This window comes from Melospiza melodia, chromosome 14 (genome assembly GCF_035770615.1).
Source record: "Melospiza melodia melodia isolate bMelMel2 chromosome 14, bMelMel2.pri, whole genome shotgun sequence".
Taxonomy (NCBI): Eukaryota; Metazoa; Chordata; class Aves; order Passeriformes; family Passerellidae; genus Melospiza; species Melospiza melodia.
In genome coordinates, this window is record NC_086207.1 from 19981819 (window position 1) to 20009665 (window position 27847).

At 54.2% G+C, this 27847-nt stretch overlaps 1 protein-coding gene across 3 annotated transcripts in view; it reads left to right on the forward strand.

Annotated features, from left to right (window-relative positions):
• ARHGAP26 (Rho GTPase activating protein 26) overlaps nt 1–27847 on the forward strand; it is a 99893-nt gene that overhangs the window by 37070 nt on the left and 34976 nt on the right. For all 3 annotated transcript variants that reach the window (XM_063169109.1, XM_063169110.1, XM_063169111.1), the window contains exons 12-17: nt 9851–9887; nt 14807–14872; nt 15568–15642; nt 20018–20105; nt 21186–21244; nt 21980–22085. In XM_063169109.1, coding sequence (XP_063025179.1) covers nt 9851–9887; nt 14807–14872; nt 15568–15642; nt 20018–20105; nt 21186–21244; nt 21980–22085 — 431 coding nt within the window. The remainder of the gene's footprint in view (nt 1–9850; nt 9888–14806; nt 14873–15567; nt 15643–20017; nt 20106–21185; nt 21245–21979; nt 22086–27847) is intronic.

A 27847-nucleotide genomic window follows, 5' to 3' on the forward strand; every position in this document is an offset into this window, starting at 1 on the left:
CCAAACCGGCCCAGGGCAGCCCCTGCTTGGCTTGTTTTGCATCCCACAGCTCAATATTGTTTCCCCAAAAAATGCTTTGTCCTTTTTGGGGACAAGATGGTAGCAGGGGATCCTCAGAGAAGCACGGTCCATGTCATGTTCCGTGTTATTCTCAGATCATGTGCTCTTGCTGCTGCTCCCTCCCTCTCCCTCTCCTGTTTGGTAACCCTTTAAGCCTGTAATAGCACTAACTTTACATGGAGTTTGTAAGCTTTTATTTTGCTTCTAAAGCACTTAAGCCAGCGAGGTCTTAAGCCTTGACTTCAGGCTTTTACTCCTGGTTCCAGCAACTGCTGCTGCAGTGGCTGACGGCTCGCCCAGCTGGAGTCCTGTGGCTGCTGGGGTTTGTCCTCTGCTTAAGAAGCAGTTTCAGGGAAAAATACTTAGAGAAGCATTATGGATAATTTTTAAAAGAGAAAAGAGCCCTCTGGATTGCTCTTACACACCTAAAAGTGCTGTCCCACCCAGTTCTGGCAAGTGAGTGACCTCTTGTTGCAGCTGTGCTGTCGGGGTGTCCAGGAGCAGAGCAGAGCTCCTGTCTCTGGTGTGAATACCTCACCGTGGCTGTAATGCATTCCTTGCTCTTCCTTGGGGCCTGTGCTGCAGAAATTGGCTGTGGAAGTTTGGCTTTGCCTGGATGCTGGGCTGGCTGGTCCCAGGACACCAGTGGGGTTTTGCTCTCCCTTTGGTTGTCTCTGGTGGGGACCCAGTGACAGCCACTGATCTCCTTCTGTCACTGCTGATAACGCCAAGAGGAGCTCACAGGGTCAGGGCTGGGGACGAGGCTGTGGGTCCTGGTGCACAGGACATGGCACAGCACTCATCTCCCACGTGGGACAGCCACCAGCTCTGCTGCAGGTGTGTTCAGGTGGGTTTGGGCTCAGGCTGGGGTGAGCGTGGTGCTCAGGGTGGGCAGGGTCTGTGGGTGCCTGGGCCACGGGGATAATCGAACCTGGATTGCAGCACAGATGTGGAACAGGATGGAGCAGCTGCGTGCAGCAACTTGTTTGTGAGCCTGGGCCCAGAGAGGTGAGCCAGCCCCAGGGCAGGGAGCAGGGCGCTTGCACCCAGGGATTTGGTGTCATGGTTTGGTGGGAACGTGCTGTCCACCCTGCAGCCATGCTGGCAGCCTCGGCAGGGAGGCACAGAGCTCAGCGGGAGTGACACACCAAAGAGAGCACACTCACTTTCCTTTCCTCTCTTTATCACCTCTGCTTCGAGTTATTTGATCAGGCAATTCAACAAACATGTAGAAATTCAGGGAATAGCTCCATGTTGGGAGAACAAATTTCCCTGCCAATTTAAATAGACTATTAGAGTATTGTTTCCTACTTTAAATTAAAAATTAAAGTAAATGGTTCATGCTACAATGACTCACAAAGCCAGCCTCTTCCATTATTTCCTCCTTTATTGGGTCTTACATTTGGTTTTAAGCAGTGATTTACTGTCCTGCTGCAGCCCCATTACCATCCCTCACCCAGGGGTTTTTCTCCTCCCAGCTGCAGCCCCAGAAGAAGGTCTTTGGACTCTGTTATTTTGATAATTTTATTTCTGTGTTCACCCTGGGTTTGTCATTGCTGGCAGATCTGTGTGTGGAGCTGGGCTCTGCAGGATCAGGAGCAGGACTGAGATCAGGATTGGATCAGGAGCAGGACTGGGATCAGGAGCAGGCCATGGCAGGGTGGATGTGTCCCGCGCTGTCTCTCACCAGTATTATTTGGATGGTGGGAATGGTGGTGGGGAGTGCTGGCAGCCCCTGGGTGGGTCCAGGCAGGGCTGAGGGTTTCCCAGGGAGGTTGGGAGTGTTGTGGAATTTCAGGTCCTGTCTGGGAGGGATAAACGTGCTGCTGCACTTTTGGACAGGGACACCAGGAGCCTTTAAAGCTCCGTTGGGCTGGCTCCCAAGGCCAGGAAAGAACCTTGTGCCACATCCCAGGATTGCCAAGAAAGCTCTGCAGCCACCCTGGGCTTAGAGAAGTCTCTGTGGGAGAGGAGGGGTGGGACTGTGTCCCTTTCTGCTGCCTTCCCACAGTGTCCCCAGCTCCAAAGGGGGCATTGAAAGGGGTCTCAGCTCAGGGTGTCCCAGTCCTTAAAGCTCCAGGCAGCGGTGCCCGAGCCAGTCCTGGCACGGAGCCACCCGGGCAGTGTCAAACCTCTCTCACAGAGGAGGAGCGCCAGGCACGGCTGTGTTACAGTTGTTTTAAAAATAAAGATGACACTGTCATTTAAAATTAGGCTGGTTTTGATGTGTTGAGAGCCCGTGTTCGTCAGCAGACGTTGGGAGGAGGAAGGGCGTGTGTGCTGGCCGGGCTCCAGGCAGAGCTGCCGCAGGAGGATGTGCGAGCTGTTGCTCAAGCATCCCAGAAAACTTGGGGGAAGCTTAGAGCAGTGCAAGTTTTCACTTTTAATCAGTTATTCCGTGATCCCAACATGTCTGCTTCGCTGGGCCCGCTTAGAAATGCCGCTCTGGGAAACTTTAGGCGCTTTAGTTATTCCAGAAATGTATTTTGTTGGAGCAGTTGACCTTTAGCTGGGTTATTCCAGGCTGCAGCGTATCTGACACGCTCAGCTCCCACCCGGCCCAGCGTGGCTGCTGCTGCTGCATTCCCTGCTCTGGGGGAGCCGTGGGGAGCTGGCAGTGTCACCCAGGTGGTTTCCCCATCCTGGCCCAGGTGATTGCTCCCTTGGGTGACAAACGGGGTTATATAACTGCGCTGAGCTCAGCAGCCCAGCTGGCTGGCGGGGAGCCCGGCTGGCCTCGGCTCCGGGGGCCCTTGGGAATGCCTGCACTTGTAATAAAATGTGGGCTTGCTGTTAATTAGAACCATCCTTTAGCTCAGCTCCGAGAGACAGAGGAGCAAGACCCATGTAGGGGATTCAAGCCCCCCAGATGCTGCGTTTGTGATAGATTTCTCTTTTCTGTCCTTTGATCAGGTCCAGGGTATAAGTTTGAAGCTGGAATTTGTGTTGGAAGGAAGGAGCAGGAGAGAGAAAGGGGGACACGAGGTGGGAGGTGGCTCTGACTGTGATGAACAGTAGGTTGGGAGGAAAGGAAGGAAGGAAGGAAGGAGCTGCCAGGGTCCCTGGCCACCCTCTTCCAAGTGAACAGCTTTGTCTGCATGACATAAACCAGCATTTCACAGTGGGGTTCTGCTGCCCTGCCAAGTTCTCCACTTGGGAAAGTAAGGCGTAATTTTCCCTCCCCTCCTGCTGCAGAGAGGTTTGCAGGGATGTGGGCTGGGAGAGATCATACTCCTATCTATATCCTTCTGGCTCTCAGAGCGGGGCAGGTTATTTCTAACCACAACACAGTGTAGTCTAGCTCTGAAAATCCTGCTTGTAGTACGAAAACCTGGCTCTCAGACAGAAATAGAACAGGGTTGATAAGGCAGAGCCAGAAACAAGGGCTGATTTCATCAAGGTTGCCAGGTGTCCTGCTTTTAACAAGGAAACAGGCTTTTTGTACATGAGCTTTGCTGGGATGCTGCTCCAGGGCTGTGTCCCAGTGAAGCAGGTCCCAGTGCCGAGCTCAGGGGCAGGTTTGGAGGGTCCATCTCCCTTTTCTCTTCTTTCTTCTCTCCATTCTTCCTCTGAGCCCTTCCTGCTGCTGCAGGGACAAGGTACAGGGTGCCCCCTGCCCCAGGCCGGTGCCATCTCTGGGTGCCAGAGCTCCAGCCCTGCTCTGGCCACCCCTGTGCCCATGGAGGGCCCTGCAGGACAGGCTGGGGGCTGTGGGGACACGGTCAGGAGCATCCCTGGGCTTCTGGTGGGGAAGGCATCAAGAGGAAAGGCAGCTGAGGTGTGGAGAGGGAAGTGTGGGGTCCCCAGCTCTCCCTGCTCAGGCAGGGCTCTCTGGGGTGCTGGGGGTGCTGCAGACACCCAGCAGCAGCTGAGTCAGCCAGGGTGGCCAGGCTCCAGCTGGAGCTCTGCTCTCCAGCCCATTTGCCCTTATAAAAGGGTTGCAAAACACTCGTGTGGAATGTCTGTGCTCCTCTGCCCATGGCTCCCCAGGCTGGCCCAGTGTGGCTGGAAAGCCACTTGGGCTACCAGTTCTGAGGGAATGTCATATCTATTTATACCCCTTGGGCTTGTGCATCTCTGGAGCTGAAAGTTGAGAGACTCATTCCTGGCTGTTTTGAGGATTTCTGAATATGAATCACAAGGAAATTGCATAACACTGCAGCATTTCCTCCCATTGCTGTGGACCTTGCAAACACCCCTCTCCCCCAGGGAGCCCCGGGAACTCTGGCAGGACTGGCCCACTCTGAGAGTCCAAATGGAAACTCTGGCTGGGAGGGAAGGTCCCAGCACCAGGGAAGGGAGGGTGAGGTGGAATCTTCCACAGCAGGACATGGAGCTGAAATCCTCCTTGCATGGAGATGCCCCTCTCTGCAAAGCAGGGCTGCTGGCCTCCTGCTCTCCAGCTTTCCTGAAATCCCTCTTTCCTCTGAGCAGCTGGGCAATCCTTTCCTCTAGATTCTAGCCATCAGGCAGAATCTCACACCAGTGTTGGAATTTGAAGGTTTTTGGGAACTGTGCTGAACACTGTGCAGCCTCCAAGGGATGCAGCTTAGGTTGGGCCATTTTGGATTTTAAAGGAAAGTGAATGAAACTTAAAATGAAGCAAGTGCCTTAGGAAATCATAGCCCGTGTTGTGTGGGGGTTAATGAGCACCATGGGCAGCAGCGTGACCTCTGAAATGAGGAAATAAAAATGAAATTACGCAACATCATCTTTTTGTAGTTCCCCTTCCAACCCCAGCTACTTCCTTTTCCTTTTCTTTTCCCACAGCCCAGTGTCATCCCAAACCATTCACAGACCCGTTTGCTCTTTGCACGTCATGTGTGCAAAGTTCGGTTAGGATCGGGTTGGAAATCTGATGGGTTGAATTCTTCTTGATTTATCTGTGCACAAGCAGGAAGTGCATCAGGTGATGGAGAGTGGCAGTAGGGCTGTTTGAGGCTCTGGATGGTGTTGTAGAGGTGTTTCAGGCCCTGGATGGTGTCTGAGGGTTGTTTCAGGCCCTGGATGGTGTCTGAGGGCTGTTTCAGGCTCTGGATGGTGTCTGAGGGCTGTTTGAGGCTCTGGATGGTGTCTGAGGGCTGTTTGAGGCTCTGGATGTGTCTGAGGGCTGTTTCAGGCTCTGGATGGTGGCTCTTGGTGGCTATAGAGGTGTTTCAGGCTCTGGATGGTGTCTGTGGGCTGTTTGAGGCTCTGGATGGTGTCTGAGGGCTGTTTCAGGCTCTGGATGTGTCTGAGGGCTGTTTCAGGCTCTGGATGGTGGCTCTCAGTGATGGCCATCAGTGGTTGTGGAGGTGGTTGAGGCTCCAGATGGTGGCTGTCAGTGGCTGTAGGAGTGTTTGAGGCTCCAGATGGTGTCTTTCAAAGGGTTTCTGATGAGGAAAATCCACAGCTGACGCTTGCATGATGCACAGCTCCAGTGTGGGGTGTGTGGCAGTGGCAGGGCTGAATCTGGAGGGCAAAGCACCTGCAGGCTGTGGCCCATGAGAGGTTGGGACATGGACCCAGGAGCCAGCAGTGTGGGTGGGTGAGCCCAGCTCATCCCTGGGCGCCATGGAGCAGGGAGCTCCTCCTGGGCCCTGTGCTCCTCTACCACACCCTCCAACATCTCAGAGCTCTTAATCATCCCTATAAAACCATTTCCTCTGCAAAACAAAGCATGCGTTTGGTGAAATGTCTCAGCAAAGGAAATAACTGGTTCTTTGATGAATTATCTTAAATATCAAGTTCATAATAGTGCAAGTGTCAAAGTAGTCATGAGTTGTAACTGCGCTCATAAAATTTATCTTTTTGGATTACTTACAGATGCATCTTGGAATTTTTCAATAATAGCTTGCAAAGGTCTTCTTTAAGCTTCCAGACAGCAATTATCCTGCAGGAATGAAGCAGCAGTGGCTTCTGCTAAAAAAAAATTATACAATCTGGTTTTGTTCAGGATATTTTACCATCTACAGTAGGAGTTTAGAAAACTAAATACAAGACATGGAGGTCTGTAAGTTTCTGTAAGTTTTGTACTGTCTCTATATATATTTTTTCTATACACATCATTTCTGAAACTGCCTGGGAGGATATTTTGGCTCTGGAAATACAATCAAAAGGGAATAATTAGCGAGAGAGACGTTGGAGCATGGCAGTGCTGCAGGGCAGGGATTTGTCTCCACGTTAGTCACTGGTCCCAATTCTGGGAGTTTTATAACCCAGCCTGTTCCCACACGTGTCCGTGGGCCACAGCCCCTTCACCTCCCAGCAATGTTTCTTCCCTCTCATTTCTCACCCCTTGTCAGTGACTAATGCTGCAAAGTGAAAGAAGCTTTTCATTTCACGAGAAAGTCTCTGGGTTTGGGGCTGTTTCCTCCAGAGTGTGTTAACAACAGGACAAACAGCGTGTGGGCATAAAAATACACTCATTTATTGGTGTTTTATTGTGTATTTATTGGTGTTTTATTGTCTGGCCCGTGCTGGGTGATGTGTGTGTCTGCAGATCCTGCCTGCCCTGTGCTGGATGCTGTCACTGTGACAGTGGCACTGGGCTGTCCCCTCGTGCTCCCCTGGCCACAGCCTGGGCGTGGCAATGGTGCAAGCACCTCTGAGAGAGGGGCTGAGGGCAGGGAGATCAAACCCAGCACTGGCAGCTGTGTGGAAGAGGGTTCAGGAGAGCTTTTCCAAGGTGTTCTCAGCCCATCTCTGCCAGGACAGAGGTGCTGCAGCCCTGGGCTCGGTGCTGTGTGTGGTGTGGGAATAGCAGGAACCTCTGTGGAATTGTGCACCCTCTCCCTCACCCTTGGTCCATGAACTGCCTCACGTGTGTGTGAGGCTCAGTCTTCAAGTGCATCTTCTGCTTTAAGCCCTGCCTGCTATCAGAGCTGTTTTGAAGGAGTGGAATATCAGCATCCCTGGGCCAGGCTGGGCAGGGGAGCTTTGCCAAGGCACGAGCCCAAGGGCTCCAGCAGGGCAGGGCTGACCCTTGGGCCACTGGAGGAGCCTCACTCCTGGAGCTCTATACAGCAGCCCTTTCCTCAGACTTGGAAACTTTCTCTTATCCAGAAAAATCTCCCTCTAAAAGACTTGAGACAGAATAGGAGAAGTATTTTTGAAAAAGGAAGGGACATTGCAGACTTGGGGCTTGGCTGAAGCCCTGCTGGTGTGGAGCTGTGTTAGTGGATTAACAGAGACAAGGGATAAAAGGTTTGTCCTTGATAAGATGGGTGTAGGGTGGCAGTGACTCTGTGTTTTATGGCTGCCGTTGACCTTTGTGTGAAACTTGCCTCTTGCTGTGTGCACACTTTGCAGTTAATGGCAAAGGCATATTGTGTTTCCTTGTCTGCCCTTTTCCCTTGTTTTATAGAGCAGTCTCTGGTGATAACAGCCTCTGCTGGTTCATGGATCCGGACTGGAAGAGCACATGTGCAGGCAGGGGATGTCCCTGGAGCTGCTGTGCACCCCAAGTTGGAATGGTTTGGGTTGGAAGGACCCTAAGGCTCCTCTCATCCCACCCTGTCCCAGGGTGCTCCAAGGCTGACCCTTGGCTGTGTTTAGTGTTACCTGTGTGTGAACCAGGGCATGAAATCTGTGTGATCCCAGGTTTGGGTGACTTTGGGTGACAGGCTGAGCCCAGTCCCTGCTGGGACCCCCCAACAGAGGCTCTGAGGTTGGAGGGAGAAGTCCCCAGGGAAGGCTGGCTGTGGTGGGCACTGCTGCCAGGGCAGCCCGCGGGTGTTTTCCTTCCCCCTTTCCACTTATTCAATTTTCTTGATATCAACACTGTTCCTAGAGGAGAACTCTCTTGCTGACTGCAGCTGCTTTTGCTGCTGAATCATCCCCCGCTTGCCAGATGTGGCTGATGGATTTTCTCTGCAAACAATCCTCTCTGCTCGGGCTGGTTACACAGCCAGGTGTCCTGGCAGGGGGACAGGGAAGGAGCTCCTTGGAGGGGCCAGAACCTGCCCAAAGCCCAGCTCTGAGCTGCTCCATTGGGTCTGTGCTTCCCTGAGCAGGTCCTGGGTGGTGGAGCTGGTCCAGGGTGTCCTGCAGTGCCCAGCTCAGGAATGGCCTGGGTCTGGGTCACCTCCAGGGAAGGGATCTGTTTGTGTGCCCTGCTGCTGCCATGCCTGGGGTGGTGCTCGCAGGAGCAGGGGAGAGATGAGAATCTTGACTCCATGTTTCAGAAGGCTGATTTATTATTTTATCATATATATTATGTTAAAAGAAAATGATACATTAGAACTAAAAGAATAGAAGAAAGGATTTAATCAGAAGGCTAGCAAAGGAAAGGAAGGAATGATAATAAAAGGATAGAAAATAATGATAATAAAATCTTGTGACTGACCAGAGAGTCCGAGACATCCAGACTGTGATTGGGCATTAATTAAAAACAACCCCATGAGACCAATCCCAGATGCACCTGTTGCATTCCACAGCAGCAGATAATCAATGTTTACATTTTGTTCCTGAGGCCTCTCAGCTTCTCAGGAGAAGAATCCTATCAAAAGGATTTTTCATGAAACATGTCTGTGACACACGCCCTGTGGCACAGAGCCTTGCTGGGAGGTTTTGGTGCTGGGGTGCCAGCAGTGCCAGCAGTGCCCAGGCCTGGCTCTGACCCTCTGAGAGGCTCCCAGCAGCCCCCCAGGCTGGTCCTGCAGCTGCAGCTCCTGGGGGACATCCCCAGCAGGGGCCCTGGGGAAGCACAGAGCACCAGGGCTCCTGTTGGTGCCGGGGCTGGGATGCTGGAGCACAGCCCTGCCCTGTTGCTGCTGGTGTTGCTATCAACACGGCCTTTGGAGGCTTGCCCTGCTGGCTATTTTGGGAGGCAGCATGTGATGCAGGCAGCTGCCCTTGCAGGGGCTCCCAGCCCTGCTCCCCACAGCCCCAGCAGCCCGGGTGCTGTTCCTGTGCCCCTCTGCCACATCCAGGTGCTGCTGGGGCTCTGGGCTGGCTGGGAGTGCTCCTGGTGAGCACTGAAGGATTATCCTAAAGCATTTCACTCTGTTGGGCTGGGGAAATACCGCCTGTCTGAGGGCTGATCTTCTTACAGCTGCTGTTGGTATTATCCTGGGCTTTTAAAGTGCCCTCACGTGGTGATTAAACCTTGTGCCAGTGTTTTCCCTTTTTATTGTGTCCACTGAGGTGTCCCTTTGCTCTCCAGCAGCCAAGCTGTGGTGATGGTGATGGGGTGGGAGGAAGAGTGTGGATGTTGGGAGGCTGGAGAGGTTTGGGATGGAGCCCTGGTGGTGGCTGTGCTGGGAGCAGGGCTGGGTGCACTCAGTGCCTCACCCTGCTGCTCTCCTCGTGCTCTCTAAATCAAGCACGTTTCTTTTCCTCTGCCTCCCTTTGCCTGGCTCTTTGCTCGGGCTGTACCTGAGGAGGGGATGCCTGCTCCCTGCCCCAGCTGCACCTGCCCGGGGTTCCTGCAATGCCCATCAGGGAGTTGCCTGCTTTGCTCTGAGTTCACATCCTCTGTGTGTGTCCTTCAGGAGAGGAGTCAGAACCATGGAGCAGTTTGGGTTGGGAGGGACCTTTAAAGCTCATCCAGTCCAACCCCACCTCCATTTTGTTTAGAAGCCTCTAATTTCTGTTTTTACCTGGTCCATCCCATTTGCATTCTTTATTTTAAGAGCTGTCCTGGGCAGTATTTTAAATAACTCCAGAGCTGGGCCAGCCCAGCATTTGTGTGCAGAGGTCGTGGTGGTGTCTGGGGACCTGGCTGCTGGGGGAGGTCTGGCAGCAGCCACTCTGTGGTGGCACCAGCTGTGCCAGGGTCTTCACAAGGCTTTCTGCTTGTGTTTTCCAGGTGTACAACTCCAACAAGGACAACCAGAGCGAAGGCAGTGAGTATTTCTGCTCCAGCCTGACCCTGAAGGTGGCTGAGCTGTGGGAGGGTCAGCAGGGGATGCTGGTGGCACTGGGCTGGGGGGTGGCAGGGCTCAGTGTGGGCACCCCAGGGTGGCACCCAGCAGGGACCAGGGGCAGAAAGCTGCTGGTGGGGCCTGGGGCTGTGCCTGCATCCCTGCATCCCTCAGGGTGTGTCCCCTCCTGCCCCACACCGTGTCCCCACCCCAGTGGCACTGCAGGGTGGCCTGGGGACCTCTCCTGAAGGTGACACCTGGGACCAGGCAGCTCTTCTCTCTGAGCCAGAATGTGCAGGGTGACTGAGTCTTTCCAAGGGGGGATTGGAGCAGAAGTACAGGAGTAAGGAGGTCCTGCCTTGTCAAGATTGTCAACAAGAGCCCTTAAAAATAAAAATCTTTTTATTGTGGTGCAGGCAATCAAAGCCCTGGGTCAGGAAAGCACTTGTTTTCTTCCTAGAGGAGCAGTTGCACCTGGTCCTGCCTCTTATGTCCTGTGTTTTAAAACCCTTAATTGAGCCATTTCCCAGTAGGTTGGATTTGCCATAATTGCAATTCTGCAGCCCCAGTCCTTTCCCTCAGAGCCAGGGCCAGGCCTGGGTTGCTGTTCAGTGCTTGGTGCTGCCTCAGACATGACATTTCCATCTGCAGCCCCAGCATTTCTCTCTCAGTAATTGGTTTAATTTGCAGCTGATGCTCCTCACACCCATTCCAGCCCTTGCACAGAGCAGTCTCTGCCCCCTCTGTGGTTCCCCTTCCCTCTGAGCCCCTCTGCCATCAGCTGCACATCCCTCCTTTCCCTGTTCTCCTGCTCTGTGCCTCCCGGTGACCCAGCAGAGCTCAGGGCTGTGCTGGGAAGGGCAGCGTGGTCACTGGTCACTGGGAGCCCTGCTGGAACAGCTCCCCTGTCCCTTTCTCCTGGGGGCAGGAGGAGTTTGGTGGGTGCAGAGCCCAGGGTGACTGAGCTCCGTGAGCTGTCAGTGCTCCCTGTGCCTGCACACAGCTCTGCCAGCTCTGTGCCTGCTGGTTTAGCTCAGGAGACCGTTTGGGCTTTCTTAAAAATGAGAATGATCCTTCTTGTGTGTCCTTGTGTGTCCTCGCTGGGTCTGGGAGCAGGCTGGGGCCCCTGGCTGAAGGTGTTTCTGCACCTTTTGCTGGGGCTGGTGTGAGCAGAGGGCTGGCTGCTCCAGCCCCACTGAACCCCTGCTCAGAGCTCTGCCTGCCTCCCAGGCACTCTGAAATCCAGCCAGCTCCTGCCTGGCTGCCAGCAGCCCTTGATGCAGGGTTTTCCTGCAGGGACCTGCAGTGGGTGTGGGGGTGGAGGGCTCTGGATGCAGTTCCTGATGCACCCTCCACACCTCTGCCTCCTGCCTGCACCTCTGGAGCCTGGCAGTGCCTCCCGGTGCTGTGGAGGCACTCTCAGGACGCTGTGGTTTTGCAGAGATTCTGGGTTTGCTGTCCTGCTGTGTGGCCAGATGGCCGTGGGGCTGTGGGTGATTTATCTGGTGTGCTGTGGAGGGGCTGAGGGCTGTCACTGAGCCATCAGAGCCAGGGGAATTGAGATGCTCTACTTTGCTCAGCAGAAGGACTTGCCCTGCTCCATGGAAACAAATCCTCCAGGCCTTTTGTGCTCACTGCATGGAACAGCACAAAATTCCTCCTCTCCCTGCCTTCCCAGCATTTCACTCTCCATCCTCCACATCCACTCCTGAGTCCCTTTGCCTGCCCTGTCTGCTGTGCCCTTGTCTGGGTGCTCTGGCCCTTCCCAGCAATCACAGTCATGGAATCACAGAGTATTTTGGGTTGGAAGGGCTTTAAAGCTCCTCTCTGCCATGGCAGGGACACTTCCCACTGTTCCAGTTTGCTCCCAGCCCTGTCCAACCTGACCTTGGGCACTGCCAGGGATCCAGGGGCAGCCACAGCTGTGCCAGGGCCTGCCACCCTCGTTGTAAAAAACTTCTTCCATTTCTCTAACCTAATCCGACCCTCACTCTTCCTTTCCCAATCTTGGCAGCTCACTGGTAGTCAGAGCCCTGAGAACTCATTTCTGGTGAGACCTGAAAGCTCATTCCTCTGGTCTCTGCTTCATGATTTCCCCCCTCCCCTGTGGTTCTTATTTCCAAAATGTCTCTGAAAGAGTTCAAGCCCGAGGTGTTTGCATGGCCCAGTGTGGTGGGGAGGCAGAGGAGCTGCTCTGACCTTGCCCTGCCCTGGCACGGCTGGAGCCAGGCTGACAGAGCTGATCCAGCCCCTGCCCCCTTCCCTGCACCCTGATGTCACACCAGTGTAAAGGGAGGGAATTAATGGATTAAATAGAAATAATCTGCCAGGCAAAAATAGAACGGGATGAGAGCAGTTGAGTAGCCCTTGGAATGTGATGCTGCTGAAGGTCAGGTGAGCTGGGGGTGTGTGGGAACAGCTGCTGTGCAGGTGTGCGTGTCCCCTGTGCTGATGTGAAGTGTTCCTGGAGGGGTCCAGCCTGGGCAGGGCACTGGGTGCTGCTGGAGGAAGAGCCTGAGACACGTGTGGGGGCCTGGAGCTGAGCCTCACCCCTGCCCTGGGCAGGGACAGCTCCAGGGAGGCTCGTCCACCTGGCCTCGGCCAGGCAGGGACAGCTCAGATTGCAACACAGGGAGGATTTCTTCTCTGAAGGGGCTGTCCAGCCTTGGCACATCTGCCCAGGGCAGGGGGTGCCCATTCCTGAGGGGTTCCACAGCCATGTGGCTCCTGGGGACAGACCTTAGTGCTGGGGGAATGGTTGGGCTTGATGACCTTGGGGGCTTTTCAAGCCCAGATGATTCCATGGATCTGTGATCCCAGATGGAATCCCAGGTGATTCCATGGATCTGTGATCTCAGGTGGAATCCCAGATGGTTCCATGGATCTGCGATCCCAGATGGAATCCCAGGTGATTCCCTGGATCTGCGATCCCAGATGATTCCCTGGATCTGTGATCCCAGATGGAATCCCAGGTGATTCCATGGATCTGTGATCCCAGATGGTTCCATGGATCTGTGATCTGGACAGCAGCAGGTCCAGATCTGCCTTTGGTGTGGGCCATTGCTGAACTGAGTCATGTGGTAAATGGCTGGGATAAAGAGCAGATGCTCTGAGAGAGGGGAAGCCAAGCTTTTACAATGCTCATCAGAAGTTAAGTTTAAGGGTGAATAAAGGCACTTTGGAAACTTAATCAGATATTATTTCTGGATATAACTACTGCAAATAAATCCCGATCTTTCCTGATGCAGAGCATGGCAGTGGGTGGAGGAGCCTGTTCCTCTGCTCAGGGGGATTGTGCCAGGTCACTTCACCCAGAGGCACTGCTGGGTCTCCTGCTCCTGCTGCAGGGAGGGATGCCAGCCCTGCCTGGCCCTGGGGTGCTGGGCCCTGCGGGGTGATGGAGTCATGAATGGGTTGGGCTGGAAAGGACCTTAAAGCTGATCCAGATCCTGCTGTGGGCAGGGACACCTTGCACTATCCCAGGCTGCTCCAAGCCCTGTCCAGCCTGGCCTTGGGGGCCCAAGCAGGCAAGGGGCTAAAGGAAAGCTGCTGCTCTGTGGGCTGGGCTGGCAGAGAGCCTGAGGCAGTGATCCAGACTGTCAGCACCACACAGGGATGCCCACAGGTCAGGGGCACGCCGTGCCAGGGCTGAGCAGACCTGCTGAGCTGGGTTTGCTGCAGCAGGACAGCTTCCACAGCATGGCTTTGAGCTGCTCAGGTACCCTCGTGTTTGTCAGCGCTTTGGGAATGGCAGCTGTGCCAGCTGATGGATGGCACGCTGGGTTGGTGCTGCATCCATGCTGGGAGCCCTGAGGGTGCCCAGCAAAGGGCCCTGCAGCCTCTGCATTGTCCTCACGTGCTGTGGCACAGCCGTCTGCACTCCGTGCTTGTGTTGGCTCAGCACTGCAGCCTGCTTGCCCAGACAAACAGAACGGAGCTGTTTTCCTTTGCACTGCTGTGGGTCCCCGTGCCACTCACCAGACAAAGCCCAGCCCCAGCACGGGGCTCAGAGCAAGGGATTAGGAAGGGCTGGAGCTGGCAGCTGCCCATGGGGCAGGGGAAAGGCAGGGAATGCCAGGGAGGGGAGCAGCACGTGCCTTGCAGAGGGCACTGCCAGCCTGGGCTCTGCTCCCTGCCTGCCCTGCCCTGCCCTGAACGGGCTGTGTCTGTCCCATCACAGCATCCCTGGGGTCTGGAATGGCTTTGCCCTCTCCCATCACAGCATTCCATGGGCTCTGCAGCCCGGGGTGGCTTTGCCCACCCTTCCCTCCCCTGTGGAAGGTTTTCCAACCCTTTCTCTAGGGAGGAACTAATTTTCCATAACAAATAGCTGGGCAGTGTTTGCCAGGCAGTGGTGGAAAGCTCTCTGTGGGGTGAATTCTTCCAGCAGCTGTTGGGGTCCCTGGATTAGTAATTCCTTGAACTTAGAAGTGAAATCCTGCATTGGCACAGGTGAATTGAGTGGTACATCCCATTAACTCTCATTTTTTAGCTCTCACTCTTGGGCAGAGGCAAGACACCTCATGTGCCATTTCAGGGATTTGTTGTGTCCAAATGTCCAATTTCATTTCTTTCCAAGCAGCCCGTTGTCAACTTTCCAGACAGATTTGGGTTATCTCACCTTGATCCTAAATTAATTTTGTCCATCTGCAGTGGTAGCTGCCTGGCAGAGCCCAGGGCTTGGTTCAGAGGGATGTGGAGGCTGGAATGCAGATCAGTGGTTGTGTTTGCCCGGGTTACAGCTGGTACAATCTGCTGTACTTGTGTTACTGCCCTCATTTATCTCCTGCTGCTCTGGGCAGTGGTGCATTGCTGGGATGGTTCAGCAGGAGCCTGGTGCTCCCTGTGAGGGCCTGCCCTGCCCTGCCAGCTGCTCACCCTGCTCTCTGCCCTTCCTGCAGCTGCCCAGCTGGACAGCATCGGCTTCAGCATCATCAAGAAGTGCATCCACGCTGTGGAAACAAGAGGTAGGGCAGCCTCGGGCTGGGCTTGCTCTGGGGCAGCTGCTGGCAGGGGAGCAGTTGCTTTCCTGCCCTTTCCATGGACAGAATGACTCATGAGCCCTGGGACCCACATCAGATGAGCCCATGACATGCTGGGGCTGATGAGAGAGGCGTTTGCCCCACGGCTGGGCCAGCAGGACTCACAGACATGGGGCAGGGTGAGCCAATAACACCCTGGGACAGGACCAAGGGGGTGTTCACCTCAGCATCCTTCCTGCAGGAATGCTGCCAAGCACGTCCTCTCGTGTGGGATTGTGTCCCCAGAACCTCTGTGAGGCTCCTTGGGCACAGGTGGGGTTGTCCCAGCCCTGCAGGGGCAGGTCAGATGCAGAGGGCTCAGACCTCAACCTGAAGAACTTGGCACAGTAAAATGTTCCCAGATCACCCTGGTTAAGTGCAGATCCTGCTTGGGGCTGCCATGGCTGTGGGAAGGAGGAAAAGAGTGCTCAGATGCTTGTTCCTGAGCTAACTGGGGTAACAGTTCTAATGAAAGGATATGTGAAAACCTTGATATCAACCCCAAATTTTACCATCTTCTGTGGCTTTGTGTTTGATAGGTGAGGGGGTTTCATGGGCTTTGCTGTTTGAGAAGGCAGAGGAGTGGAAGCAATGTCAGCAGCCCTTGTGACCCTGTGCTAACAGGTTCCTTGTTTCCCCAGGGATCAATGAGCAGGGGCTCTACCGGATCGTGGGGGTGAACTCCCGGGTGCAGAAGCTGCTGAGCATCCTGATGGGTGAGTGGATGGAATTTGTAAAGGCTGTGCTGCTCTGAGGCCTTGCCAAGCGGGAGCAGGGGCTCCTCTCAGGGTCCCTAATGGTGGTGACTGTGCCCTTAGGACCGTGTTGAAGCCAGGAGGTGCTGGGCACCGCGGGCAGGTGTGAAGGTAGGACAGCACTCGTGTGGGACTGGCTTCACCAGGCCCTGCTGCAGTCACTGGTGTCCTGCTCACACATGCTCTGGGCTCTGGCAGCCTTCCCAAATGCAAACCCAGATCTTCAAAGAAATAGCTGAAAGCTTTGGCTTTTCATCTCCTATCTGCCCCCTTGTTCTCAGCACCCTTTGAAATGATTTTCTCTGGATGTTGCATGCTGCCTGTGGCTGTTCTTGCTTTCCCCACGGACTTTCTTGTGCCTGTTTATCTCAGCCTTGCCCAGAGTTTTCCAGCATGTTTCCCTCGTGACTGAGGCCTTGGATCCTGCAGTTCTGGATGCTCCAAGCTGCTGGCTCTTGGCACAGCAGAGCTCTGCTCTGGCTGTGGGGACAGAACCATTTCAGCCCTGACCTCACAGGCAGCGTTTCCATCCCACAGCTGCAGCCCTGGACCAGTCTGTCCGTCTGTCCAGACATGCCTGAGACACAGCAGTGGAGGAGAGAGCAGAGCTGGGCTGGAGCAGGGCAGCTGCCCTTGGCCAGTCCTGTGTGGTGCTGCTCAGACTTGGCAAAAGCACAGATGAAATAGCTGCAGGAATAGGGAAACAAATGCTCACTAATTTGTTAGTGCCCTGTTGAATGTGTTTGTTACTCCTTGGGAAGATGTGTGGCATTTCTGGTCATCTTCTTTCCCTGCACTTATTATCTTTTTTTCTACATGATTTCCTTTTCCTTGTCCTCACAAAACTCCAGTGCTCCTTTCTCTGCATATTTCTTCTCGCAGAAGGTTTTCATCTGTTGTGTTTCAGCATCTTTTCCTTTTCCAATTCCTCCTTGTTTTGCCGCCCTTAAGGTGTTCAGTGAGCAGAGCCCATGGTGGCTGTCACAGCTGTCAGTGTTAACCTGTGGAAAACAGATAATGCAGGTCACTGGAGTGGGAGGGCACAGCTCCAAATCGGGGTGCAGGGCACCTCTTTGCTCTCGTGGCATTTGGAAAGTTCACATTTGCAGTCACGAGACTGGAGGCAGGTGCTGTTATTAGAGGAGTTTGGCACAGGCTGGGGATGTGAAGGTGCCCTGCAGGGCTGTGGGGAGCCAGCAGTGTCCTGTGGCACCCAGGGTGGGCACGGGGACAGCGCCAGGAGCACTGCTGACAGGAACGGCCTGGCTTGGTGCCCCGGGACAGGTCCTGGCAGGTCACAGGCAGGCCCTCAGTGATGCCCATCACCACATCCCGCAGGTGGCAGGGCCACGGACCCCTTCTCCTGTCACGGAGGTGCCAGTGCTGGTGTCAGCCCCCAGGCTGTGACAGATGGCAGAACTGGCCTGGGTGAGGAGCTCTGCCGAGCTGGGAGCGATTCAGTTCTGGACAGCATCCAGCATCCATTATCTCCTCAGCCACCGAAGCCACTCAGCTGTCGCCCCTGTGTCTCATAAGGAGGTGATAAATGGCTGGTGCTTTTCCTTTGTCCTGGTGTGTCCTCCTTGGCTGCTGGGGCTGGAAGCCCTGCTGGAGGCAGTCAGGGCTGGCATGGGACCCCTTTTGGGAATCCCCCATGGTGTCCATTCTTGGGCTGCTTTGCAAACCCACAAGTCCATAATTTCTCCAAATTGTGGGGGATTAAATCTCCATCACCCTCGGTGTTTGGGCTGTGTGTGGAGTCAGTGTCACAGGAAACGTGTCCCTTGTCAAACCCATCTGTTCTCGCTGCCCTCGGGCTCCCCGTGAATGGAGGAGCCAAGCTGTGCTCCCACTGTCAGGTTTCCCTTATATTTAGAAATGAATGTGGGCAGCCTCGCTGCTGCACATAGAGCTGAAATGGCAAAAAGATCGAGTTTCCCTGAGCTGCTGTCAGGGCACTGCTGGGAGGGGCTTTGGCAGGGGGTCCTGCAGGAGGGCACTGCTGGGCCAGGGGCAGCCCCAGCCCCTGGCTTGGCTTTCAGGGCAGATCGTGTCGGGGTCTGGATTGGGGTGATGCACTGGGGGTGCTCCAGGGCTGGTGGGGGCAGATCCTCTCCCCAGCATTCACTGGTACCGCGTGCCACCAAAATGAGGACAAATAATGGGACAAAACCCCACGAATAACCACACTCTCACCAGTGGGAGCTCCCATGAGAGGGTTTATTGTGGCACTGTGGGGCCCCAGCAGGGCTGAGCTCTGCAGAGGGTGAGTTACAGCATCTGATCTGCTCCTGCTCCTTTGCCACGTGGGCCGTGAGTGGGAGTGGGGCTCCTTCCAGCCCCTCACCGCTGGGATTTAGGAAATCTCTCCCTGATAATCCCACTGGGGTGATGAGGTGCTGCCCCTCACCCTGGAGAAATAGTGGGAGGCACCAGATCAGGGGTTGGCAGCAGGGTTAAAGCAGCTGCAGGGTTAGTGCTGCCCCTGGCTGTGGGTGCTCTTCCAGCCCTGGTTCCACGTGCCCCAGTTCCTGTGGAAGTGTGTCCTTGTGGGAGGCAGGGCTGGCACAGCCCCTGCCTGGGACAGATGCTGCAGCTGCTGCAGCTCCTTGCAGCCTCATAAATGTGAAGGTCAAGGGGAGCTGATTAACTGCTCTGAGCCCTTTCATGGGACCGACTGTGGAATTTCACCTCGTGTTCAGTGATCCTGCCTAGAAACTGCTGCCTGAGCCTTTGCAAAGACACACTGTTTGTTCTGCTTTGGGTAAAAAGTTTCTTGTAAAAAAAAGACGGAACTTCTGGGGGGTTTTGTTCGTTTTTATTTTTTTTACTATGCCGAACTTATCTTGACTCCTTATCTTAAAATTCTCTCCTTGCAAAGGCAGTGCTGTAGGAAGTTTCCTGGGCACTGAGTCAGGAGGATGGAGGTCATTTGTGTGATTGCTGAGACACGCATGATCTTTGTGTGAATATACATTTCTTATGTATTTACCTTTCCAAGCTGCCTCTTGATGTTTTTTTTAAATTAAAATAAACCCTTTGCCCTGAGGGAAAGCTGAGCTCTATTCGCAGCATTCTTTTAAGTAGGTTAAAAACTGCCCAATGCTTACACGGGGCTTTAAAACTCAGGAGTACATTGTTTGTGCGTGTGGAGAGGCAAAAAGGCCCTGAGCTGGGCCCGTGGGAGCAGGTGGTGTTGGCAGCTGGGGCTGTGTCACCCTGGGCCTTGGGGACAGTGGCAGCCCTGGCTCCCAGGCTGCCCAGGGACACCTGGCACAGGGGGGACCCACGCCAGGGACCCCCGCAGGGAGGTTCAGCTGGGAGCAGGATCCTGGCTGAGTTTCCAGATGGAGTCAGCAAAGACCATTGGAGCAGCATCCAGGCAGGAGAGATCAGCACATGGGGCACTTCCATGCTGGGCTTTCCATGGCCTTGGCTTGGTGCTCCTGGCCTTGGCTGGGTGCTCCTGGCCTAGGTTTGATGTTCCTGGCCTCATTTTGGCACTCCTGGCCTTGGCTTGGTGTTCCTGGCCTTGGCTTGGTGTTCCTGGCTTCAGTTTGGTGCTCCTGGCGTTGGTTGGGGTTCCTGGCCTTGGTTGGGTGCTCCTGGCCTTGGCTTGGTGCTCCTGGCCTAGGTTTGATGTACCTGGCCTTGCCTTTTGGTGCTCCTGGTCTTGGTTTGGTGTTCCTGGCTTCAGTTTGGTGCTCCTGGCCTTGGTTTGGTGCTCCTGGCCTTGGCTGGGAGCTGTCACCATCTGGGTGTCAATGCTGTGCCTGAGCCCACTGTCCCTGGCCTGGTGGTGGCTCTGCAGGTGACTGTGCAGGTGACTAACCCTAACCCTAACCCAGGTGACTGTGCAGGTGACTAACCCTAACCCAGGTGGCTGTGCAGGTGACTAACCCTAACCCTAACCCAGGTGACTGTGCAGGTGACTAACCCTAACCCAGGTGGCTGTGCAGGTGGCTGTGGCTGTGTTTGCCAGCCAAGGGCTGGGTGGCGCGGTGGCTGCAGGGTGACAGTGCTGCCCGTTGTGGGGAGGAGGGTCCCTGGTCCCTGTGTCTGTGCCTGGCTGTCACTGCTGCTGTGCCCGGTGTCCTGCACACTCCAAGCCACACTGCACTGTCCTTGCTCAGGATGGAGGATTCCCTTTTCCTTCTCTTGTCCCGTGTCGCTGAGTCTGGCCTGTCCTGCAGCTCCACACCCCTGCAGACGTGTCCTGAGCTGGGAATAGCAATAAAATGGGGTGTGATGGTCTCCCCACACAGCTGAGCTGGCACCAGCTGGAATTGTCTTCAGTTTCCTTCAGTTACTGTTTTTTTCTGGTCTTTTTCCATAGATCCCAAGACAGCCACAGAGACAGACACAGAGATCTGTGCAGAGTGGGAGATCAAGACCATTACCAGTGCACTGAAAACGTACCTGAGGTAAGGAGAAGAGCCTCACCTGGCTTCAGGAGGGGTTTGGTGCTGGCCTGGCATTTTACTGCCTGTTATTGCAGACCCTTAACAACAGCACTTTTATAGAAACAGAGCAGAAACTGCTCTTAGGGAATTTATTCTGGCTTTTCCCTGGCTTTTTCCTGGCTTTCCAGTATGTTTGAGTAGGATCTGGAGAACACACTCAGCTCTGACAGATACACATATTATACAGACATGATTTAAAAAGCTCATTCTTGCATCCCCTGCCTTGATTAAAGCTTTTCCCTGAGCTTTTCCCAGTGGACTCCCACCTTCTGAGCACGTGGCAGAAGGGCAGGGCCGTGCTGTGTAAGGGCAGGGGCTGAGGAGCTTCTCCAGAACTGGTGCTGAGCTTTATTGTAGCTCTGATTTGTGTGTGTCAGGCAGGCCAGTATCGTCCTGGGGATCTTCCCAACAGTGTTGGGTGTTGGCAGGCAGCAGCATCTCATTATCCACAACGTGCTCCTACCTGTTGTGACCGCAGCTCCTCGCTCTCAGCGACTGCTGTGTGCAGGGTTGTGTTTGAGGGAGCACAAGAGAGAGCCTAAATCCAATTAGGGTGATAAGGGTAATTGGCCTGGTGGATCTCAGCCTAGAAAATCACAGAATTTTGCATGATTGGCAACCTTTGCTCCAGAGTCTGAACTGTTGGCTAAGCAAAGAGGAATGTGGGCAGCACCAGTGTGTCCCTCTGAAGGGATGCAGCAGTGGGAGGGGACAATGGGAATGGGGATTGGGAAAGTTTTACAGCTAGGCTTGTTTATCTTTTCAATTTCTTTTCAAAGTTCCTTGGAAGTCATGGGCTCAGCAATGCACTGAAGCTGTGTTACTGAAGGAATGCTAAAATTAAAGATTAATTTAGTGGTGAATAAATCAAAGGTCCTTGCATAGATCTTACTCCTTCTGATGGGGGAATTAATTAGAGTTGGTGTTGCTTAATTCTGCCCTTTTCAAAACGGAGCTGAGTTTATTGTAGGGGCAAAGCTTTCTCAGTGTGGATTGTGTTCCTCAGATGTGTTTTGTGCCTGTTTCCTTTTTATCTTCCAGAATGCTCCCGGGGCCCCTGATGATGTACCAGTTTCAAAGGAGCTTCATCAAAGCAGCGAGTGAGTCTGTTGGTGTTTGTGGCTCCCACAGAGGAGCCTCTCTGCCTGTGGCTGTGATACCCCTGCCCTGCTGCCTCCCCAGGGCTGGTCCTGGCCAGCAGAGCAGGGCTGGAGCAGGGGCAGCCTGGTATTGGGGGTGACAGAGGAAGAGGAGGGAGCGCGGGCAGTGCCAGGAGTGGTGCTGGTGGAGGCTCCTGTGGTTGGGACCATTGGCTGCTGTTGAACTGCACCATGGGGTCTGGGGGGCTTTGAGGGGCTCCCTGCTGCTTCACACATCTGGGCCATGCCTCCTTCACTGCCCAGGGGAAGGGGCTTTGCTGGGAGCAGGGGATTTTCTGTTGGCAGTTGTGCAGCCTGTGGATATCGGAGTGGGATGTCAGGAGAGCCCTGTCACCCATGGCCACGGCAGCGCTGGCCTCCTCCAGCAGCTCCCACTTGGCACCATGGACCCAAGCAGCCTGTGGAGCAGCAGACGCTCCAGCCTGGCCTGCACTGGGCACACTGAACACGGGGATGTGCCCATATTCCCATCCCTGGAATCGCCCTGGTTGCAGGCAGCCCTGCCCTGCTCACCATGCTGTTCACGTGGTGTCTGCTCTCAGCTCCCTGCAGCATCTGCAGTGCCTGGCTGTGGGATGGAGAAGCTCCCTGGGATGTCTGTCAGGGACGGTGTTAGGCCTCTTCCCATAACAGCCCCCTAATGTGGAGATAAATCATCTTCTGTTCCCCATGCAGAGCTAGAGAATCAGGAGTCCAGGGTGTCGGAGATCCACAGCCTCGTTCATCGGCTCCCAGAGAAAAACAGGCAGATGCTGCACTTGCTCATGAACCATTTGGCAAAGTACGTTTATGACTGATGTGTTTTTCTCTCCTTTTTCCATTTCCTCTGAAAGTTAATAGTGGTGGAAAAGTTTCCTTGTGTGTGTGTGGTGTTGAGTCATTTCTGGTTGGCAACGGGAAACCCGTGTGTGAGCGAACCGAGGGCCGAGAGAGTGAGAGGGGTGGGAGGGAGGATGAGGGAGGGAGGGATGAAGGACAGGAGCTGCCCAGCCAGCCCCCCAGCCCCATGGCAGCACCAGGAACCCATTCACTGCTGGGAACCATGTGTTGCTTTGGATGGCCTGCACTGGGTTTGGCTCCCCAGGCTGCCCAGGAGGCAGAGCGGAGCTGAAGCTCCTCACGTGGTTTCAGAGCAAACCTGCCATTGAAGGACTAAAAGTGATTTCTTTATGCAACAAATGACTGCTCTGGGGCGTATTTTCTGCCTTTCTGCACCCTGATGAATCAATATTTTTGTGTTGCCTTGAAACTTTGCGAGGGCGAAGGAATGGGATAATTTTTTTTCTTTCGGTGGTAGAGCTGACCTGTAATTTCCCATCTTCTTCCTGCTCCTGCAGGTTCCCATGGAAACCTTTGATTAGTGTTTTAGAAGTGAAAGCATCATCAGGTGTTTGTGGCAGCCTCAAGGCTGCAGGGTTGGACCTGCCCTTGCTGTTTGCACCAGTGCTGCAGGAGCAGCAGGGCTGGGAGAGCTGGGGAGTGACTTAATTGGGATAACTGCTCAGGAGGAGATCTGCAAGAATCCAAGTTATCTGTTTTAAAGAAAAAATAACAGATGATGCTTGAAATAGGCTTAAACACAACTCCAGATGCTTTCTCGTCACCAGATCTTGTGTCTGCTCCATGGGGTCCTGGCAAGGCTGTTAGAAACCAAATGGCTGCTTTAGGTGTTGGTTTCAAACCTTCTGCATTTGCAGCCTGAAGCCAAGGCCCCATGGTTCCCGGTGCACCCATCAGCCAGATGGGATTGCCCAGAGCAGCTGTGGCTGCCCCTGGGTCCCTGCAAGTGTCCCAGGCCAGGGTGGATGGGGCCTGGAGCAGCCTGGGATAGCGGGAGGTGTCCCTGCCCATGGCAAGGAGTGGAACTGGGTGAGCTTTAAGGTCCCTTCCCACCCAAAGTGGGTGATTTTGTATGTGCAGGGAATCTGTAATTGCTTCAGTGTTTTCCATTTAAAGAAAAACCTGGTGATGGAATAGAGATGTGGAGTCAGGTTTACAGTGGGGTTTGTGCTGCTTTAGTGGGGAAGGAATTCAAACCAAACAAACAGTGTGTGTGGTGGTGTGTGCTATTTTAGGAAGAGAAACAGCTCATAGTGTTATTTAATAGGAAAAAAATTATCTCAGAGAAGGGCAGGGAGCTGAGGAGCGAGAGCCTGCTGAGCTCCCCAGCCCTGGTGCCATTCCTGGGGGATCCTGGGCTGGGGGGGCAGAGACACAGCCAGCCCAGGTGTGGGCTCACAGCATCCCTCTGGGCCTGGTCCTGCAGCTCCTGCTCTGATCAGGAGCAGCATCCTGATCCAGGAGCAGCATTCTGATCCAGGAGTGCCCATTGCCCTGATCCAGGAGCAGCATTCTGATCCAGGAGTGCACATTGCCCTGATCCAGGAGTGCCCATTGCCCTGATCCAGGAGCATTGCCCTGATCCAGGAGCTGTGCCCATTGCCCTGATCCAGGAGCTGTGCCCATTGCCCTGATCCAGGAGCTGTGCCCATTGCCCTGATCCAGGAGCAGCATTCTGATCCAGGAGTGCACATTGCCCTGATCCAGGAGCTGTGCCCTGATCCAGGAGCTGTTCCCATTGCCCTGATCCAGGAGCTGTGTTCTGTCCAGGGACAGTGCCCTGACCCAGGAGCATTTCCCTAATCCAGGAGCATTGCCCTGATCCAGGAGCTGTGCCCATTGCCCTGATCCAGGAGTGCCCATTGCCCTGATCCAGGAGCTGTGCCCATTGCCCTGATCCAGGAGCATTGCCCTGATCGAGGAGCTGTGCCCTGACCCAGGAGCTGTGTTCTGGTCCAGGGACAGTGCCCTGATCCAGGAGTGCCCATGGGGCAGCCAGGGCCAGGGTTTGTGTCCATTACTCTCTAAAAGAGCTGCTTGAGGCTGCAGTGCCACTGAGCCAGATTCCAGACAAGAATGGAGAGAAAGCTTCACATCTGCAGCAGATGTTTGCAGGGAGGGGCCGTGCTGCCCCGGGGATGCTGCAGAGGGTGGGACCTGCTGGGTCTGGTGCTGCTGAGAGCAGGGCACCCACAGCCAGCAGGGGCACAGCCCAGGGCCTCTGGCTGCCCCTGCCAAGCTGGGCTGCCCTGCTTGCAGGGGTTTGTCTCATCTGTTTCTGTCTGGGTTTTTTATTTTAAGTAATGTATGAATAATCAAGATTTGCATGTTTATCAGATGAGCTAAAAAAATATTTCTCACAGTCTTGCTGTGGAGATTTCTGACACTAAAACCAGAACTTGGGCTGAGTCGGTCAAGTAAAGAAGGAGCCTGTCCTGGGTGGTTTCTGACTTCTGTTTTTGGGGTGTACGTGCTCTGCTGCACTGGTGGGGGATGTGGGGCTCCTCATGTGATGAAGCTGCAGTTTTTATTAGCAGTAATGAAACTGGTAAGAAAACTGAAATGTTCAAAAATAGCAATTATTAAGCCCAGTGTCAGACAGGATGAGTGCCTTGGAGGTGGTTCAGCAGTGCCCTTCCCCATGTGGTGGGTCCCATGGCAGCTGGGGCCACAGAATTGGGGTGCAGATAGAGGGGCACAGAGGAGTGAGAGGACAAATCTCAGGAACAGGCACAGACAGGGTAGAGGAAGAGGAGCTTTTTGATAGACAATTATTTCAATTTCTGCCTCTTACTGCATCTCCAAGCCCATTTGTGCTGCCTTCTGCCTCATGCCCACATGTCCAGGCAGTTGTTCACCATGGCCCAGGGAGCAGGAGCTGTCCCCATCCCTGCTCCTTTAGCTTTCCAGCCTGAGCCAGTCTGGGATTCTGTGATTAAACCAATTTGTTTTAATGCCAGATAAGTCAAAGTGAAACAAGGTGCCTGTGGTGCTGCTGGGCTGGTGGTTGCTGTGCCAGGGCTGCTGCTGGAGTGGAGCTGGTTGCAGAAAATTGCCATTTTTGTCAGTGGAGCTGCAATATCATCCCTGTCTCCTTCTTTTGTAGCGTACTTTCTCACCCAGGAGTCAATGCTGTGGAGGTGCAGAGCAGGGGGATTTCACTCTGATTATATTTCAAGCATTTAGGGAATTATTTTTCATGCATGGCCATAATTTGACACCTGAGCTTTGCTTTGTTCTTGTGGCAGCAAGTCCGGGTTCCCCAGCACAGATGGTGCCAGGCTCATGCCCCTTCTGTGGGGCTCCCAGGCCCTTCTGTGGGTTGGCATCACTGCCCCACACACCCCCTGATCCATTTACCCCCTGCTCTTGTGCCAAGGTCAGGCCATGGAGGAGGCTGCAGCCGAGCTGGGTGTGCGTGTGTTTAGCAGAATTAATTATCTCTAATCACTCCCAGCTGTGGCCTGGCCAACCCTGGCTGGTTCCCTTTGGTTTTGCTGTGGCAGGGTTTTCTAGTTTACGTGTTTTAACCAAGATGACAGCGATTGTTATCTCCTGCACAAATTGTTTGCTGTTTATCAGGGCCTTGGTTTCCATGGGCTCTGCAGGGCAGCTGCTCATGGGGATCCAGCAAAACCCTCATTGGGGCAGGGACTGGACATGGAGCCTGGCGTGTTCTGGAGGGCTCGCTGCTCAACCAGGGATTGCTGGCAAAGGAGGAGGAGAAGAAATTCCTCCAGGTCTTGTGCCTGGAAATGAAGCAGGGTTTGTTCTGCTCAGCGTGGGCAGCTCCGCGCTGTGCCAGAGCCGTGCTGCCCTGCAGGAGCTGCTGCAGTGCCCACCACGCTGCCCCTGTGCCCAGCAGCTCCAGGAGCCTGCGGGGCACCTGTGCAGGGCCAGGGTGGCTGCTCTCCCCCAGCAATGTGCTTTTCCCTGGGCTGCTTTCCCCCAAGGTGCAGCAGCAAGGAGGCGGACACCTCTTGGCACAGCAGGTCTGATTTCATCCCCGTGGCAGCTGTTTATGCTGCTGGCTGGTAACTATTCATTGCCTTGATTTATGTATTGCTTCCAGTAAGTCATTCTTGTCCAGGACGTTCTGGAAATTTCCACCAGCCGCTGAGGCCTCTGAGATGCCCCTCTCTCGTGGGCTGCCAGAAGCAAACGGGGAGCTGTGTCTGAGCTGGTGTGGCTGGGCCAGGCAATGGGCCTCCTTGCTGCCTTTGGGAATGCCATTTTTATGCCCAGTGCCTGTTTCTGCTCCCTTTGGGTCATGGCAGTGCTGGATCCAGGCAAAGCCATGGAGTTCAAGTGACCCAAAGGACCTGGGTGCTCCTGTGGGTGGTAAAAGGGAGGTGATGTGGAGGGAGACTCCCTGTAGGCACATGCTGCCTTGCAGGGCAGGGAGAATCCTGCCTGGGGCTTGCCTGTCCTGGGTCAGGTTCATGCTCTGCTCTTTTACCCCTTTTCATTTTTCCCTGGTTGGAACGAGTTGGGCTTTGAGGTCCCTTCCAACCCAACCCATTGTGTTGTTCCGCAATTCTATGGTTTGTGCTCTGGAGCTGGAGGTGCCAGAGCCTTGTGGGGAGCAGCAGCACCTTTGGTTTCCCCTTTGCTCTCCTCTCCCTCAGGTGTTTTGGTGGAGGAGTCGCTGATGCTTCCGCAGAGGCGAGACAGCCCTGCAGGACTCTGTGCCTGCCCTTGCCAGCTCTGCCTCCCTCTCACTCCTCTGCTTTTGTTTTTAATATAAGATACTGGATTCTGCAGAATTACAAACCACCACAAAAAGCCCTGTAGGTGTACGCTGGGTTTTTTGGGCTTGGCTTCCTGTAATGTGTAAATTAGCTAAAGGTTTTGTTCTGCTTCTGCAAATGAACTTTTAACCCCCTCTGTCTGGATTGTCCCTGGAGCAGCTGTGTGGGTGCTGGTAGTTTTTCCTTCCACGCTTCTCTAAAAGCTCCTTGTATTTCATGCAGGCTCTTCAGCTTTTAGCTGGAGGGAAATGTGCCCCAGAGCCTGCAGTCCCTTGTTGGGTTCTTTTGCACCCACATCCTGCACAGGACTCAAGTCTGGAGATGGGATAATGGGGTCTTGGACTAAAGCTGGCATCACCAGCCTGGCATGATGATTCAGCAGCTCATAACAAAGCACCTGCTGGGCTTGCTGGGGAGTTTCTGTGGTTTAACATCTCTGCTGAGCTCCTCCTGGATCTCCAGGAGCAGCACCAGGCATTTTGCATTTCTCAAGTGTGAATTCTTGTGGGCTTGTGCCTGAGCTTGGTGTTGTTGGGTAGAAGTTGTTGATAGCACATAATTTTTTAATTGCTTATCACAGTGAAACTGAAACTGGATATGGAAAGAGATTGAATTGAGAGTGAGCAAAAGATTTCCAATAACTGATTGGAGTCTCCCTGGTGGTGTCTGCACCGTCCCCGCAGACAGAGTGGGATGGAGATGCTTCATGAGCACGTCCTTTGATGGCTCTGTATGAGCAGACCCAGAACCAAACTCAGATAGAGAGATTTTAGTCAGACAGTCTTTCAGCAGAAGAAAGGAGACTGGAAATCACCATTTATCATGCCAAGATATCTTTGAGCTGCAGTTTTTGCCAGGATGCTTGAGTGATCCCTGGCTTGCAGAATCACAGAAAGGTTGGGGCTAGGAGGGACATTTAAAGGCCATCTCGTTCCAGCCCATGTGTGTGTGG